We start from the raw sequence: 18,493 nt of genomic DNA on the forward strand, positions 1-18,493 counted from the left end.
CGAACGGAAGGCGTCGTACTTTCGCGAACTCCTCCTAGGCGGTTCATCGTATCCGTCTCAAACTTGTGCAACGCGTAGAGGAGGCTTTCTGGATCAAACGATATCAAAAGATTTTGTCTAAATCGAAAGGCGTGGCCGCGGTGAAGCGTGATTCGCCATGAACAGGATGTTGCTCCAAATCAAAGGTACATCGTCTAATCTGATCCAAACTTCTCAGGCATGATAACAGTCCCGCCCTAAACACATCTACATGTCAATATTAGACATAAGTCATAGCGCCACCTAATGGTGATAGGAAGTTTGAAATTGTACTTTTACGTCCTCTGCCTCACAGGTTCACTGGAGCAACCTCAAATTTGGTCAGCTTAGTTGTGAGACATGGCTGATATTGTACTGTGAAATTTTTGACCATGTGTCAAACGCTGTTGCCATGGTGACGCCCTGTTCGCCATCAGATACGGACACATGTTTGAGGCACTTGGGATGATTTGTATGTCACCAAACTTGGCAGACATGTTCAGAGTGGCAAGTCGATATGTCCGATATGTTTCTTTTGTCCAATTGTGTCAAAATGGCTCCATAGCGCCCCCTACAATATTTCAAAGTCATGGCCCCCGCCTTTAAATTTGACGTAGATGAACGAAATTCGGTCGGCTAGTGTATCTTCCTCCGACCTACAAAAAAGCCTCTTGGAGCCATTAGCTCCGCCCAACCGGAAGTCAGCCATTTTAGATTTTATATGACTAAACATGGAAAATCAAAGGTGTCGTACTATTACCACCTCCTCCTTGGCCGTTAATCGAAACCACCTCAAACTTGGGCGAAGCGTAGATGAGATCTTCCCGATCAAACGACCTATTGGGTTTTATAGTCTACGACGAAAGGTGCGGAAGCAGCGGAGCGCGATTCGCCATGAAACGTGAGCTATTTTTTCACTGTGTCAGGGATGCTTCTACAGGCACGAAACACAGCACACATATTACAAACATGGACAGGTTCGATCGGACATGAGTTTTGAGTTCGGCCGTTGCAAAGCAGCTCCTTAGCGCTCCTTACAACACAAAAAAACCAAGCCACCCGAGCATATGAAATGTCACCAGTGAACGTATCTACAGGCCGAAGTCTGTCGGTGCCACGAACTGAACCCACCAGGAAGACAGCATTTTCAAAGTGAGGACACGGGGAAGAGAAATCCGCGCATCCCGACCGGCTGTCGCGAGACTCGGCGGACGCGTCGAGAGCGGCGACCCGCTCGTCCCCGACGGCGAGAGTGCGAGGGCCCGATCATCGCTGCTTGCAGCTTTAATTATAGATTACAACTACTAGACTACAGCGTAACAGATGACTAACCTGACTCAGACTCTGCACCGTTCCCCTGATGTCGTGCAGGACTCTCCTCAGCTGCATCTCGGTGCTGGACGGGACCTGGCTGGGTCCGGGACCTGGAGCGGCAGGAGGGGCGAGCCCCGGGTGGAGGCCGTGACCTTGGCCGAAGGCAGAGACCAGGCCTGGGAGGAAGCCTGGGGGAGTAGGACCACGACCCGGGTGGAGGCCGTGCTCCGGGGCAAACAGCGGACCCTGGGCAACGTGGTAGGGGAACGCCTGGTGTGGGTTTGTGTTGTAGCCATGGTAACCAAGGTAGGGCGAGGCATACTGTGAGCCGTCAAGAGTAGCGTGGTAAGGTGACTGATGACCACATGGATGGTTGTAGCCCTGGTGGTGCATCATCGGAGTTCCGTGATGCAGGTTATCCAGACTGGCGTGGTGAGAAGCTATGGAAGTCTGCGGCCGATGCAAACTGGAGAGGCTGCCATGCCGCGGGATTGTGGAAGTTGGAGGCTGGTGGAGACTGGTCAGACTGGAATGGTGGTTGAAGGAGTGATTGTGCTGGTGATGGAGGTTGGTGAGACTGGCGTATGGATTGAACTGGGAAGGGTACTGCGAAGGAGGGTTGGGAACGAAGGGGTACTGGCTGAGATTGAGGCTCGGACTAGGACTTGGACTAGGGTTTATGTATGGAGCTGTGGGACTGGGATAAGAAAACATCGTCTGCCCCGGATTCCAACTTTGCTGGTTTTGGTTGGCGGTCATTTTTTGTTGGGAGTGGCCCGGCAGCTGGTGATTTGAGGAGAGGTCGGAGATGCTCTGGGAGCTCCAGGAGTTGGCGCTGCCTCCTGGTGACCAATCGGGAGGAGGGCTGGAGCAGTTCAGGGAGCAGGATGACCTCATCAGGTGGCGTGGGATGGGTTTCGGTGGGACAAGAGTGTCTGTGGGAAGCCTTGGTGGTTGTTTGTTGGAGCCAGACTTGGACGCAGGGTTTATGAGTAGAGTAGATAAACACGTTGTTTGTCCTTCCTCCTCCTCATCCTCCACCTCCTCTCCGTCCTCCTGGGTGTATCTGAAGGAGTACCTGGGCTGGGTACAGGACGCGTCGCCTCGCCCAAACTGGATCCTGACAGAGGACACGACCCTGGAGGGGGAGAGGAGCGAGGAGGGCAGAGAGGAGGACCTCTGCATGGGGAAGCGACGTCTTCCTTGTCCTCTTCCCAGGGTTTGGGGCCTCTCACTGGGGTTGAGGTCAACGTGCAGCCCCGCCCTGCTCAGGTGGTTATGTTTGGCTCGGTTCAGAGCGCAGAGGACCGGAGAGGACGGAGCAGGGAGACAGGAAAGACCAGAAAGGTCCATGGATGCGTGCTCTTCTTGGGCCTTGTCCTCAGCTTCCACTCCCTCTGTGTGCGGCTCCGTGTCCGTGGCGGTCTCGGTCTGGTTCTGAGTGTGTTGTGGTTCGTGTTCTGCTGCAGACATGCTATGGGGAATCTCAGGTTCCGGTTCCGGTTCTAGTTCTGGTTCTAGTTCTGGATCAGTCCTGTCCCCTCCCTCAGCTGGCACCTCCACCTCCTCCTGGGTCTCATCCTGGGTCTCATCCTGCTGCATTGCTGTTGGAGTGTTCCTGGGGAAATGGTGAGATGTATACTGCAGAACCTCCTCTGAACTCCCGTCGGGCTCGTCTTCTTTCCTGGAGCTACCCGTCCCGTCGGCCTCCCCGGCAACACCGGGCCCTGGTGCTTCCTCACTGACATCTGGCAAATCGAACGCCGGCTGGTCCAGTGCGAGGGGCGTGGCCACATCTTGTGACGGGTGCGATGTCACGGTGGTCTCACTGTCACAGCTGTCGCTACTTTCCTGCACCTAGTCAGAATTAAGTAATAATACTTTAACTCATTAGGGAAGAAATGCTCAGATCCTTGCTTTCAGCGCAACTAATAAAACTACAATGTAATAATAATTACTTTGGCATTTCCCAGGAAATTGCGTAATTTTTATGATGTCATTATCAAGTTCGCAACAGGTTTTATTCTATTAACCCACAGAGCTACTGAATGAGGACCTCTGAGAAAAATTCCGTCAAATTGTGTACGCACTTAAAATATTTTCACAAATTTTTTTTGCTGTGAGCTAAACCTGTGACCTTTAAAAGTCAAATGTGGTTTATGACCTCAGAATTGCCTCTAGTTGTGATATGTATGGTCAAGAGGTTGTGGTCAACTGAAAATGCATTTTTAACATAAAGATATAATTTGATGAAAAATCTTGAAATTTCACATAATTTTTCTGCAAGAAGATGATTTCAATAAGCTTTCCAACAGCACAGTTCCCATCTCTATACGTTCATTGGTCTATTAGATACATAAGATACTATATTTGGGGGCTATTTGGCCCTGGTGATCTTGACCTTTGACATTGGTGACCCAAAATTTGACCAAAACTGAGATAAAGACCTCGAATGCAACACACAAACGTACCTTGAGGTAGCTGTTGGAGTCGGCCGAGGGCTCCTCAGCAAAACCACTGCTGTCCGACTGCTGACTGACAGTCCTCAACAGATCTATGACACACACACACACACACACACACACACACACACACACACACACACACACACACACACACACACACACACACACACACACACACACACACACACACACACACACACACACACACACACACACACACACACACACACACACTCAATATTACTGCAGTGTCTGATATGTCCAGCAGATGGCAGACTAGACTAATTCATACTGAACGTGAAGGGACAGGACAGTCTGTCCTCACTGAGATCTGAGGAAACAGAGACAAAGGAAACATGTTCCCCACATAGAGAAACAGACTAATCTCACAAAACATGCAGAAACAAGCTCACTAGATCCTCACGTGTAGGAAATAAAGAAGAAAGACAGAACCGACGGTTTAAATTTTTTACTGTCACATCTGGTTAGAAAAATAGAGATTTTAGACTAGATTTTGAAAAAAAACATAATATGTACATCTTCTGCTCAAATGGTGCATTTCTGTTTTTACCAAGATAACTTAAAACTATCTGAAAGTCAGTTGCAGTTTGTATAAATGCTGCAGCCAAGACACAGCGCTGAGTGCGATTAATTAAATTATGTAGAGCCAAGTGACATGGAGTAGGTCTGGGGAATTTGGGGCCTGCAGGGGTTTGGGGACCTTAGGCATGTTTCCACTAAATCCAGTCTTGGGCCCCTTTTTTTAAATTTTGTTTAATGCACATGTTCCTGTCTGGTTTCACAGTATTCCTCTGATGTACAGGTGGCGACGATGCACCAATATACACAGGCAATACACCAACAAAGACAGGGAAGAAGAAGTCTGTCAGGAAGAGAAAAAGCTCAAGACAAGAGGCCGGTACGGCCACGGCAAGACTGAGGTCGTTCAATACCTGCCACTGTCAGAGGCAACAGAAATACCAATCGACTGTACAACCAATGGCTGCAACCAACGCTCCAAAACGAAGCTGGTTTCAAATGTTCATCTTTTTTAAAGGTGGGTGAAATTGCATGTTAACATGTGTTTGTGTAGTAAATATCTTGAAAATATGTTGGACACGAAGGTCAGAAGTTGAAATCATAGTGAACTCACCAGCGTCTCTGGAAGTTCTGGATGGCAGACCCTCGTCCTCGTTACTCTGGATCTGAACGACAAACAACAGACTCCATTTTAAAATAAAGAAACAGGGACGCAAAAGAAAAAACCTGACACCTATTGATTTAATTGCTCTATCTGCTCTGATTAAGTGTCACAAGTCCTCTGGAAGGGGATTTACACAACTGGTGGGGACACTACAACTCTGTGTGGGACGAGTTTGGAGAAGGCTGATATCAACAAAGTACAATGGATCCAAGAGGAGCGCCGGCGAGCACCGTACCTCCTCCATATCGAAGGAGTCTGCGTTCTCAGTGCGGAGCTGCGCCAGCTGAGGTGGGACCAGGGAGGGAGGAACCTTCACCGGGGTTGAGGTCAGGCTCTTCTCCTCTTTGACCACCTGAGTTGCCTCGTCTGCTCGCTGATTGGCAGACTGAAGATCAGATGACTCTGGCTGATGCTCTCTATTGGCTGCTGATCCGCCGGTGCCGCTCTGCTCAGGACTGATGGGAGGTCAGATGTTAGTCACCGGCAACAACACAGACAATACAGTACATTAACTCAAGTACTGTACTTCAGTACAGATACACAAGTTCTTTTACTTTGATATTTTAAATGCATTTATTAGCTAAATATTAGCTACACAACATCATCTACCATTACCAGTGTCTGCAGCAGTACCTGTCGTCTGTCAGCCAATCCGTCTCACCATCCCCGTTGGTTTCCTCGGTAACCGTTGCCAAGGCGCAGGTCTCTTTCTTGCGGAAAGACGGTTTCTGCGGACTTTCTTGGTGTTTCGGTCCGACTGCGTCCGCCTGGTGGTCAGGGTCGGTGCTGCAGCTTTCCTGCTCTGGAGCCGCGTGTGCCTGACCGTTAGTGTGTAGCGTGTGATCAGAGGGGGTGTGTCCGTTCAGCCGCGTTTGTTGATTAGGTGTTTGCGCTTCAGGCGACTCGGAGGCGGCCGCGAGCAGGTTGTGTTTGCTGATGGTTTTCTTGAGGAGCTTGGCGACGTTCAGGGCCGAGTTGCTCCTCTTCAGAACGGGAGTCGACTCGTCGCCACCTCCTCTTCCTCCTACTTCTCCTCCTGAGAGAGATACGAGACAAACAGATCAGGAACAACATTTGCATTAACAGGGACGCAGGAGATATTATTAGTAGTTGCCATGTTTACCTCCGTCCCTGGAGTTGATGCGTTCGACAGGTTGACCAGAGACCTGACTGTAGAGCTGGAAGAACTCGTTAGCTACTGTGGTTAACACCTCGATCTGACGGAACCGACCTGAGAGAGACGAAAACAAAACGTCAGTCACAAAAGTGATTGATATAATGGACCATACTGTACATAAATCATATAAAAACCCTGAAAACAAAAGACGTAAGCACATTTCTTGTTGTTTTGTTCGGCAGATAAGATATCAAACCCAATCACCAGTCTACTGACCAATCAGATCCCTACGAAAACCAGCGTCATCGTTCTACAGGATCCTGACTGGAACAAAAGAGTTTAGAGTAACGTGACAAACAATAATGCGCAGCAGATGTTGAGCGGCTCCGGCTCCGGAGGGTCGGTAAAAATTCTCAAAGCCATCTTATAAAATCATTCCCTACTTACTTGATAGGGAACTACATATAGTGTCCACAATTTAACATGTCCAATGTATAAATTTAGATGCAAATATTATTAAAAAAAACAAAAGCAGAGTTTTGGATTAATTAAGTTTCTGCAGTTAAACTTAAAAAAAACCAAAAAGCTTCATGTTGCGACCGAAGCCATCGGTGCCACTCCGCCCTCCTTCCTCCTTCTTCTTCTATGGTTATGTAAGTCGAGCTGTCAGTCTCAACTTGAACAGGATGATGACTTGCATACTTTCCTTCCTTCCTCCCCTCCTCTGCCCCATCGCTCGCTGTCTAAATACTTGTCAGTCGGTTATGAAACGCAGACTTCTGCCTTCTGTCCGTCGCTCTGTAAACGCCTCATAACTTTGCTCTGATGTTGCACAGCGACCCGATACGGCAACGGGCCTGCGCTGTCCCGCTCTTACTGACTCACCCCTGACCCTCATCCCCGTCGATCTAACTTCACATCTGTCGGTTGATAAATGTCACCGGTGGCTTTCAGCGACATCACCGCTGTCATGTGAAAATACAGATGAAGGAGTGAAATGGACAAAATGGCCCTGGATTGAGGAGCATTGCTGGAATCGCTGTTGCTTTATACCGGCAGTGGTTGTGCAATTAAAGTTCATTCATTCAGAATTGTAGACACACAGGCGGACAACATGGGGAGAGGGTGAGAAGCACGCACATGAAAGATCCCCAGGGTGTACATATACGCATTTTTGACATTAGGCTAGGATGGCCAAAAAAATCAGAAAGGCTTCACAGTTACAATTAAACCTGAGATATTTAAAAAAAAAAAAAAAGGTATTTTAATCAATAAAGTTACTTATAACAAAGCTACAAACTAGTTCAGAAGAAATATTATACTATAACCAAGTCTAACCTGAAACCACAGGTAGCGGATTTTCAGACATGAACTCCGGGAGATGTCCGGAAAAGCTGTGTCCGTATGGCGAACGCAGCAGGACACTGTCGGAGTCAGACGCGTTCACAACAGCAGGGACATTTCTGCGACATTTTGTCACATCTGGGTAGAGCGCGCAGGAGGCAGGAGATGGCGATCATTTTGTCCATAGTCATCGATGACGCACACTCGTTCGCCCGAGAACTTTCTCAAGATTTTCCTGCCGTATTCTCGCGTGGTCTCACTTGGAAATTTTTTTACCAGGGGGGCTGACAGGAAAATATCCAGAGCAACATTTGTATTCTCACATTCTGCCCTCCTGGAAGATTTCCAAAAGAATGTCCGGACTTCATGCATGTCTGAAAGCAGCTTATGATATTCAGCTCTAAAGTGATGACAGAGATGCCCTTTGTGCAGCATCTGGATGTACAAATAGGCAACTGTTTGCAAATATGTCAGCCATAACGATTTTGTGAGGTGATAATATGTCAATGTTTGGCTTTCAGCTTATTCCGCTGCCACAAAATGGACAAAATAAACCAATGATTGTACCTTTAAAGAAACTGTGACTCTGACAGAAGCTACAAAAACAAAAAAAAATAAGAAAACCTTGAAGTTAAAACACACATTAAACTAATTATTGTATCATAAACTACGAACCAGCGAGCCAAGTGAGTTATTTCAGTCACATCTGCGTACGACTACAGAACATGAACCTCTTATTACAGCAGCCATGTGTGACCATATTAATACTGTGCGAGTGTGTTTCCTGCCGACTGCTGACTCTGCACCAGCGCTCATTCTTAGGATCCTCAAACAGGAAGCGAGGAATAAGAGAAAGCGACATGTACTCCCTCTTTTTTTTTTTTTTTTACTACACTCCATCCCAAGAGATTCTTGCTGATGGTGAGAACAGCGCTTACGTAACACACACACACACACACACACACACACACACACACACACACACACACACACACACACACACACACACACACACACACACACACACACACACACACACACACACACACACACACACACACACACACACACACACACACACACACACACACACACACACACACACAAACACGATCACGCCTGGGATCCAGGCAAACGATGGGACAGTATGAGAATGTTCTGGAAAAGAAGAAAGCGTCCAAGAACCACAGACAGAACAGAGACTGTTAAAGGAGCAGTTCACTTAAAGAAAAGAAAGAAAGAAAAAAACAGATCCTGTTCTGTCAGCGCGGCTTTTCATAGAGTGACTTCTAATCCTGACATTTACGACACTGCTCACGTCTTAAATTTTACACACACGCGGGCAAAAAGTCTTTTCGGTGTGTATCCGCCATTTCACAGAACTTCTGTCACCAAAATAGAAGACAATTGGATATTCACACCAGCTTCATCGCCAGGTGTTCGGAAGTGAGAGAGTCACCAGGGTTTGAACTTCCTCGACACAGTTTCTTTCATCACTTTTTTCCGCGCGAACAAACGAGCGCAAACACCGTCGAGGAGAGACCGTCCCAAAAATATGCACCGTTAACCCCATCATGTTTCTACCCTCTGTATGAAACACTGGCACCTTTACAATTATAAACAGGACTGTGCAAAAGTTTCAGCCACGACAGATGTTTAGATTCTTATCCACAGTATCACGCATCCGGTCGGTCCCAAGGCAATTCTGCAGCACACAACAACCTCTTACGTACAGACAGACTCATCTATTTTTTGCAGCCTCAACATCATGGAGTCAGTCTGGGATCATATGAAGCGACCAGAGGACACAGAGACCAAATCCCCAAAAGAACTGGTGTTATTTCAAATGTAAGATTGACCTGCTGACCACATATGGCTACCGACGATGCGCTGGTGAAGCCCTTTCCTCGTCACCCGGGGTCCAAATAGAAATCATTGTCATGGAATGTTGCTGTTGTCCAGCAATCTATATCTCACAATGAGTAGCTTATGAAGTTTGCTTTTATAGTATACTGATAATGAAGAATACCAGGCAATGAAACAAAGAGTTAAAATACTTTCAACAAAGGAGCAATTAAAAAAAAATAAAGGAGCGCAAAAAAAAAAAATGTATGTTGATTTTTTTCTGAAATATTTGAAATCGAAGTTAAATATTCGCGTGACACAGTGTCAGGAAATCCAATCAACCTTTAGAGCATCCCGACGTCACCGACAGAGAACGGGCGGATATTCGCCGGGATCCTGCGGCCAAACTTCGCGCGGGAAAGGAAGTTGAAAACTTCGCGCGGGAAAGGAAGTTGAAAACTTCCTCTCATTACTTTCATGACCCGGCTGTCAGCTCCATCGAAGGTGCCTTCACACTGCTCAGCGTATCCCCACTGGAGTCCACTTGGAAGCGGATCAAGACCTCTGTTTCCAGGCCGTCTCCGCTGGGTTGGGAGTTCAACTCCGACCCAAACGAACTGACGGACCCAAACAGACAAACAGCCCCGTTACGGCTGTGTGCGCCGCTCCCGTCTTCTTCTCTTTTTTTTAACGCACTACCACGGAGGGGCACCAAAGATGGTTACATTTCTCGGCGTGTTTACGCGATTGCATATTAGTGAGTCGGCGACACAGCGCAGCGCATGCTGACAGGGAGCAAACTCCTCTTTGGCTCGTTCCCTCTCTCTCTCTCTGTGTCTCTCGGCCTTCTGATGTGCACTCCCCTCGCTCGCTTCTCGTCATCGTGAGTTGTTTCTGCACAAACACTGGCACCCTCCTCTTCTCCTCCACTCGGCTCACTGCGCCTCAGCGTGCATGCCACCAAACTGCTTGTGACTCATTTAGTTGTTATCTGCTGATAGAGGGAAAATTGGTTTATGATCCGGAGATAAGCAGCTGGAGACGTTATGGACGTATGAGCAGTCGCGGCCACTTTGGCTCCTTTAGAAATCCGTCAAACAGATTTGTTAATTGTTGTTTTTTATTGCAGCCGCTCACTATTTTTGACAGAAAAAAAAATCTAATCTTTACATTTGTTTTTTTAAGTGAAATATACAAATACAGATTAACTTAATTGCTTTAGATGTTAATCAAACTAAGCAGGTCAAGAATGTCCATCTTTCTCCAATAAAACATCACGTGGTCACTTTTCTATTTAATATCGTCGAGTTACCTTGTGGAATGAAAATGTACACTTAACGGATTCCACTGTGTCATTGTCTGCGTACAAAAAAGACTTAATCTTTGATTTAGAATGATAATTATCTCTCTTCTAATCTGTTTATTCATACTGTAAATATGACGTTTATTCTTCCCTCTCTGTTTTTTATCTGAAACATTATACCAATAATACATGTCCAAATTTCTCTGTAACAATAATAAATAAACTTTATGATTGATTTTGTATATTTTATACTTGGTGTTATCTTTTGGGTCTGGTTTTCATGCCGGTTTATACCAAACTAAAACATAACTAAATCAACACCTGGTGGCCTTTGACTAACAAACCTGGATCTCAAACATGATCCGTTTGATCTTTATGTGGCTTCTCAAGTGGCGGCATGCAATTCAGTAACAAAGAAGTTCTACGTTCTCCGTTGTTTTGTCTACGGACTTCCTGTGTCGCTTGGTGTAGATGGGCATCTGATGCTTGTGATAAGGTACAGTATACAGTAGGACTAGTCTCACAATGAAAGCCAGAGGATGACAGATGGCCATTCACAAAAGTCTGACAAACACTGACCGCACGCTTATGAAAGACGACTCTTGTTCCTCCATATATCTTTTCCCTGTGCAAATAAGGGTTATATAAATGAATAGGTTATATTTAGTGGTGCTAATTATATCATTTCTCCTCCTCAGAGCTGGAATCATGTCACTGTTACAACAGTCGTGGTGTTTGTGTTAATTATGTGTTTGTAACAATATGATATCATAACAAGAGGTTGTGCAATTATGGGAATTCACAGGGATGTTTCCTTATCCAGATAGACTGCATTTAAATAGCATTTTCCTAATCTTAACTCCCATGCTCAAAGAGAATTTTGAGGGTAAGTATATTGCCAAAGTAAAGTTCGACATGTGGACTGGAGGAGCCAGGGATCGAATCACCGACCATCCGATCAGCGGATCACCCGTTTTACCGACTGAGCCGCAGCCGCCTGCAACCTCCTCAAAGAATTGGACTTGTGAAAAATGTGTGGGAGGCAGAGAAGTTTCACATGTATTAAGTTTAGACAGCAACAGCAACCAGGGGTTGAAGGACAAAAACTATAAATGGAGCCAGAATGTAAAAAGGCCAAATCGGGTCAATAAGAACTGCTAATCTGGAGCATAGTGGCAAACATACAAATCTGCTGCACTGAAAAACGACAACAAACAGAAAAATTGCCAACCAAAATAGCGGAGATACAAATTGACGTCTTAACCAATTAATGATGGAGTCAAAAAATGTTGAGTCCACTTGGCTGAGCAACACTCGGGCAAACTGGGACCGATGATGAGCTTCAAACTGGTCAAACGGTGATCTTTCAACGACGGAGTGATTCATCTTCCCCCACACAGAGGATCTTTGGTTGAGTCTTATTTCTTAACAGCACCAAGGCAGTTAAACTGTCGAGAAGAGGAGAATCAGCCGCGTGTGTGTGTGTGTGTGTGTGTGTGTGTGTGTGTGTGTGTGTGTGTGTGTGTGTGTGTGTTCAATTAGCGAGCCGGTACCTTCATGCAAACACAAGTTTGAAAACAAAAAGGGGCCAGGATGTCTGTGTGTCTGTGTGTGTGTGTGTTTTTGTGTGTGTGTATGTGTGCATGTACGCTGTGTGATTATGTGTGTGTGTGTGTGTGTGTTCGTGTGTGTTTGTGTGTGTGTTCGTGTGTGTGCATGTGTGTGTGTGTGTGTGTGTGTGTGTGCGTGTACGCTGTGTGTGATTGTGTGTGTGCGCGCGCATGCGTCGGGGACAAACAGATCTTTGTCCTTGCTGGCTTGGTTGTCCAGGCAATTGGCAGAACAGCTAAAAGGGCTGAAGGACCCCCACAAAACGCCACAATAAAACTGGGAACTGGACACACACACACTCTCTGAACTTCACTTCCTCCGTCTACGTTTTTTCGGGACATGAACCTCTGAGCTTCTCGTCACCAGCATGGTTAACCCCTTCGCCTGCAGTAAGGATGTAGAACGCACAGTAGCAGATGTGGACAGTAGAGTCATAAACACTAGAACCGACATGATAGAAGTACATACTAGTCAAAGCGTAGTTGGGGTTCTCCAGCTCCATACGCTGCATCTGGGCTCCCAGGTAGACCTGCAGGTGAACCACAGGAAGTGATGTCAGGCCAAAAATCTCATCTTTCTAGTGAAATATCTAAACATCCAGAAGATGGATTAGCACAACATGTTGCACAGAGATTCATGGCTCCCAGAGGATAAATCCTTACGACTTAAGTGATCCTCTGAAGTTTCCTCTGGTGCGACCATGAGGTTCACATTTGTGGTTTCACGTGAAATGTCTAAAACATTTGACTGTCATCAGATTCGCTACAACATGTTTGCATAGCCTGAAACACTGCCTCGTCTTTCAGACATCTTCAAAAACAACTTCCGTTCGCGGTTACTCTCCGGGTGTTTTTCGCGCCGCTGTCGTCAGTACCTTGATGTCGATGCCTCGCGCTGAGGAGGTGTTGTTGAAGAACCTGGTGGGAACCTTCGCGGACAGGTCGGGTTCCTCGCGACCAAAACCGAGATTCAGCAGGATCTCTTCGGGGTCCTCCTCGTACAGGTCCAGCAGCTCCGACACACTGCGGACACACACAAGCAGTCAGTCGAACCCGGTCAGCAGGTCAGTCGGCCAGGTCGGTCATTAAGCTGGTGAGTTAGTCTGCTGGTTAGTTTGCTCAGGCTAACCGCAGGGTCAGGGGGATCCCCTCTGGGTGCTCCTCTGTCTGCGCCGACAACTCTGAAACTCTACGAAAACACAGACAGCCAGTTAGTACTTCTCACACACAGCTCGCCGTCAGTGGGTTAGTATGTATCCCCAGCTCCGCCTAAAGCACCCAGAGGAGGAAGACACCCGACCAGCAGCAGAGGACCAGTCCCTCCAGGAGATGGTTTTGCAGTGGCTTAAAGAAAAAAAAACTGCAACCTTTTTTGGTAATTTTGCCTCAAGTTGCAATATTATTAAAGAGAAAAAAATCACGTGGGATTTCTCTGGATCTCAGGGATCCAATGTTTAGCCAATAACCTGAAGTTTGCCAACTACACAAGGCCCCCGTAGCTTGTTTTTCAGCTGAACCGTCTCTATAGGGACAAGTCATAATGTTCCACAATATAAATTCTCAATTTTACACATTACGCCATCAACTGCTGAAGCTTTGTCGCAGCTCCACCACCGGAGCGACGCAGGCCGGGTGAGCAGCGGTCGAGCGGTGCCACTACATATGCGGATTTCCGAACATTGCAATTTGTCACACAAAATTACAGGGGCCGAGTTGAATTGATTCATCGCGATGACGAGATCACAGATTCCTGGAGGGAGCGCGAGGTGTGCGGTGAAACTGGGGCTTGCGGCCGGCGCTGCCCAAAAATAACAGCAACAGCGGGGGTTTTTCGTTTTGTTTGACCGGAGTCAGCGGTGCAGTGAAGGTCAAGTGCAACCCGACTGGCATGCGAGCGGCTTCTGCAGCTGTGAATCATCTCAGCTGACACTGAAGGTTTAGATATATACGCGTAAAGGACATCTTCTTACATAATAATCACAATCCCATATGTGCACTGAAACAGGGGTTTTTTCCGCCGTAATCATTCCCCCCGTTCTAACTGGTCATTAAAAGACATCTTCCTAATGTGCGTCTGCAGTCAGTGGTTTATCTGAAGCTTACGCGTGGCTTCAGCTGCCTGAGTCAGACACATTCCCTGGACTGTGTTTCCCTGCTGAGCTGCAGTGAAGCAGTGAGGAAGGAGGGCTGTGGATTTTGCTCCTCCATCACTTACAGTGAAAGCACATTAAGAAGAGGTGTTTTTAATGGCCAATTCACGGAGGAACAATTGCAGTAAGCAAAAAAACTATTTCCCCTTTTTCATATGGGCCCCTGAAAATATGTTTGAAGACAGACTCCTTCAATAAAGCTCAAGTGGCTCCCCGAAGGACTTTTGTCCGTTTGTAACTCCGATGTTTCTCCACGTCAGCGCTCTTTTTGTGAATGGATCTTTTCCAGGAACCTCCAAAATCCTTTAATCTGCTGCAAAACCTTGTCACACTGAACAACAGCCCAGGAGCCTCAAACTTCTTATCCACCACACACACCGGAAGATGGGTTAACCAATGATGCACCAACAATTACACACAAGCACACAATTCACCTCCCGCCCGCCAACCACCGAGGTTCACCCTCCCCGAAACACTGATCTCCTCCACAGGCGGTTAGTTCAACGATGAATCCACCAAACACACATCTACTAAAGCTCCGACTGACGAAACTTGCTTCAGTGAGGAGGAGATCTGGAAATGTTTTTAAAAGCAACATTTCTGGCAGATCAGTGGCACTGTGAGCTGTTACTATTATTCAAACCAGTCGCAGGAGGTCTGAGTAAAGTCTTTGCTGCTGTAGGAAGTATAGACGAAATAAAAACAAACTACACTGGATCAAATTAGATGTGTTTACATCCTTATACAGTCACTTCACACCATTCAACATTAGAAGTTGTGTTTTACCAATACAGCTCTGACACAAAATTAGTTTCATATCAATCAGATATAATTCCAAAGAATAGCATTAACTAGATTCAGAGATTAAGGCTTTTTAATACCCTTCTTTTTTTATATGTTCACATAAATTCAGTGATTTTTTTAAATTTTCCATGACCATACGAAACCCTGTGGATTATAAAATGAATGTTTCATGTTAAACTTTCCTGCATATTAAGGCAATTTAAAACAAGCACAGGAATGGTGGATGCTACCACCTACGATAAAAACTAGAGGTACAAACAGAAAATCTGATTATGGAGAAAATTATTTTTTCTTTCAGATTTGTAAAGACCTGAAGAGGTGAAAACTATGTTAAATTATGAGAGAAAATATTTATGTGAAGAAAATCTGGGTGGAAAAAAATATTGTAATTTTGTGTAACGGAATTTTTCTTTCTTTCTTTCTTTAATCATCCTTTAACCCCTCGGTGAGGAGTCACTGCTCTTCATCCCTGTGCCTCCATAACAACGCCTCTGGCTGCTTTTCTCAGTTGGGTACGACCGAGTTCTCTTTTTTTTGCCATTGAATTGGTTTGAAGTTTAGTAACAGCCCGTGTCTCCGCCCCCTCGCTACCTGAGATTACTGCGTTACTTCCTGCACAAGCCTCCGTGAGTCTGACTGAAGGTGGACTGACCTGGACACAGTGCTGCTCTTCCCAGATCCAGTGGAGTTCATACTTCTTCCTTTCTCTTTATACTGACTCCTCTTCTGCTCAGCCGCAAGACCAAAACTGCGCACACACACACACACACACACACACACACACACACACACACACACACACACACACACACACACACACACACACACACACACACACACACACACACACACACACACACACACACACACACACACACACACACACACACACACACACACACACACACACAAACGTTATCACACACCAGAGTGTGTCAATCAGAATGACAATTGTTTCCTTTAATAACTAATTGATTGTTCAGGGTGTAAAATCTCAGAAAAAGAGCCAAATCCTTATCCCCTAAATAAAAAGGAAGTAAATCTGGCCATGACTGAATGTAAATTAAAAGAAAACTGAAGTGAACTTACCAGGAATCAGTTTTATTGTTACTGGAATGAAGGTGGTTGGCTGCAGACGAAAACAAGGAAACTATGATTAGTCATATGTCATTTAAAACAAATTGTTCGATCACACTGAAGATAACATTAGAACTAAGAAGTAATTACCTTGACAGACAGACAGACACACAGACAGACAGACACACACAGACAGACAGACAGACACACAGACTGACACACACAGACTGACAGACTATCTCTATTAATTGTTTATAACTATTATCTTTTAAAAAGTGGTGATTTTACGACTTGACTGTTTTATTGCAGACTATATTGATGCACTTTGTAATCTGGAATTTGAAAATTTCTCTAAAAATCATAACTTTTATTATTAGTAGTAGTAGTAGTAGAAGTAGTAGTATCCACAGTAATTAGAATAGGGATATGGTTATGTTAGAACATAATCACTGTATGACATTTTCAATCATACCATGAACCACATGGTGAACAAAAAAAACACGTATATACAAAAAATATAATCAATAGTTTTCGGCTTAAACTGCTGAGCCGCTTTTTGTGGCAAAAGAAAGTATCTTTTTGTTTCAAAAATCACTACAACGGTTTATGGTAAATCTTCTGTCATTCTGACTCCTGGAATAAAAGCTGAGGCGCGTTAACCTGCTTCATTCTGTCAGAGAAATGAGAGTCACCACCAGCTGGAGGTGTGACAGTGGTTTTCTTCTCCAGCTAAGAAGAACCTGTCGAGACCTGTCGTTTCAGCTCAATCCCTTCTCCCTTCTTTGAATGTTTTCCCCCTTGATGGACAGCCAGATTAACGGAGCCCAACACGACGATGACTTGCCTACTTACACTAATTCACTCTCATTCACTTCCATCCTATTCACGCCGACCCCCTTCAATTTACTAATTCACTTCCATCTCGTTCCCACTTTAACGCTTTAATCCGCTCTCATCCTGTCGTGATAACGTCTGACATCACCACAGTCCATCAGGAGCTGTTCATACATGACATCTCGAAAACCCGTCCTGTCAAATATCCCTCTCAGCCAGATTAAGGCATCAACAGTACGGAGAACATCATGAGGTGAGATTTAGGCTGACGCAGGAAGTAGACAGGAGGCACTCAACTAAAGAGGCAGCTCAGGTTTTTGTTCACCCAAATCTAAAAAAGGGACCATTATCTTTTCATCCTCGAGTCTCGTTCACATGAAACACACACAGAGCTCATCTAAATTCATAAACCACGATAAAAGATTCCTAAAACGTGAGAGGAAATTTACAACAGATAAAGCATAAATTCATAGAAACATTAACGGACACAATCGGATGCAGTGGCGCTAACTGAGGAGACGTTATTGAGTTCTAAGTCACACCAGAATCCCTCAACGCTATTATTTATTTTCTCTATATGCAAAAAAAAAAAGATTAGATGCATTTATGTAATTCCTTGTACACTTCTTTTCCCAACCTTCCCCCAACCCAAATGTTTTTCTATTACGTACATTTTGTTACGTGATCATCTAATGTGATTAATAGCCGTGGTCAATATCTTTCATCCTATGTCATACTCACAGATAATTATCGACGAAACTCTGCAGTTCCCCCACAACTCTAAATCCATCCTTCAGCTCTTTGTGCTGTCGTTGAACTGAATGTTTTTGATCAGATCTACGCGACCTCCGACCTCTCAGCATCAACTCATTAGCATCTATTCAGTCCCCGGTTCCACCAGCGGACCCTCCGACCACACACACACACACACACACACACACACACACACACACACACACACACACACACACACACACACACACACACACACACACACACACACACACACACACACACACACACACACACACACACACACACACACACACACACACACACACACACACACACACACACACACACACACACACACACACACACACGCACGCACACACACACACACACACACGGACCCTCAAACAGCCAGTCAGTGTTCAGCAACATAAAGTCATCACAGTCTATTGTACACTCAATAGCAAATGCACCGTCATGCTATCAGCGCCATTACAGAGGTATTCACCGCAGATCAGAGGAATGGGGAAAAACGCGCGCGTGGGCACACACACACACACACTCCGAGGACTGTCAATCAAGCGTGCATTGTGTTTCCACACCTCTGTTTACTTTGCCGTCACACAGGAACAGCGATGAGGAATGAAGATGGAGCAGGGAATCGCACAACGTTCTG

The 18,493-nt window shown here is 45.7% G+C and overlaps 1 protein-coding gene across 1 annotated transcript in view; it reads right to left on the bottom strand.

Annotated features, from left to right (window-relative positions):
* itprid2 (ITPR interacting domain containing 2) overlaps window positions 1-18,493 on the bottom strand; it is a 35,315-nt gene that overhangs the window by 7,100 nt on the left and 9,722 nt on the right. Inside the window, exons 7-16 of the mRNA XM_047337076.1 lie at window positions 16,264-16,303; window positions 15,827-15,922; window positions 13,096-13,243; window positions 12,690-12,750; window positions 6,125-6,232; window positions 5,635-6,037; window positions 5,237-5,456; window positions 4,951-5,002; window positions 3,804-3,886; window positions 1,351-3,189 (exon numbers count right to left, since the gene is read on the bottom strand). Of these exons, the coding sequence (XP_047193032.1) occupies window positions 1,351-3,189; window positions 3,804-3,886; window positions 4,951-5,002; window positions 5,237-5,456; window positions 5,635-6,037; window positions 6,125-6,232; window positions 12,690-12,750; window positions 13,096-13,243; window positions 15,827-15,922; window positions 16,264-16,303 (3,050 nt within the window). The remainder of the gene's footprint in view (window positions 1-1,350; window positions 3,190-3,803; window positions 3,887-4,950; window positions 5,003-5,236; window positions 5,457-5,634; window positions 6,038-6,124; window positions 6,233-12,689; window positions 12,751-13,095; window positions 13,244-15,826; window positions 15,923-16,263; window positions 16,304-18,493) is intronic.

This window comes from Scophthalmus maximus, chromosome 14, assembly GCF_022379125.1.
Source record: "Scophthalmus maximus strain ysfricsl-2021 chromosome 14, ASM2237912v1, whole genome shotgun sequence".
Taxonomy (NCBI): Eukaryota; Metazoa; Chordata; class Actinopteri; order Pleuronectiformes; family Scophthalmidae; genus Scophthalmus; species Scophthalmus maximus.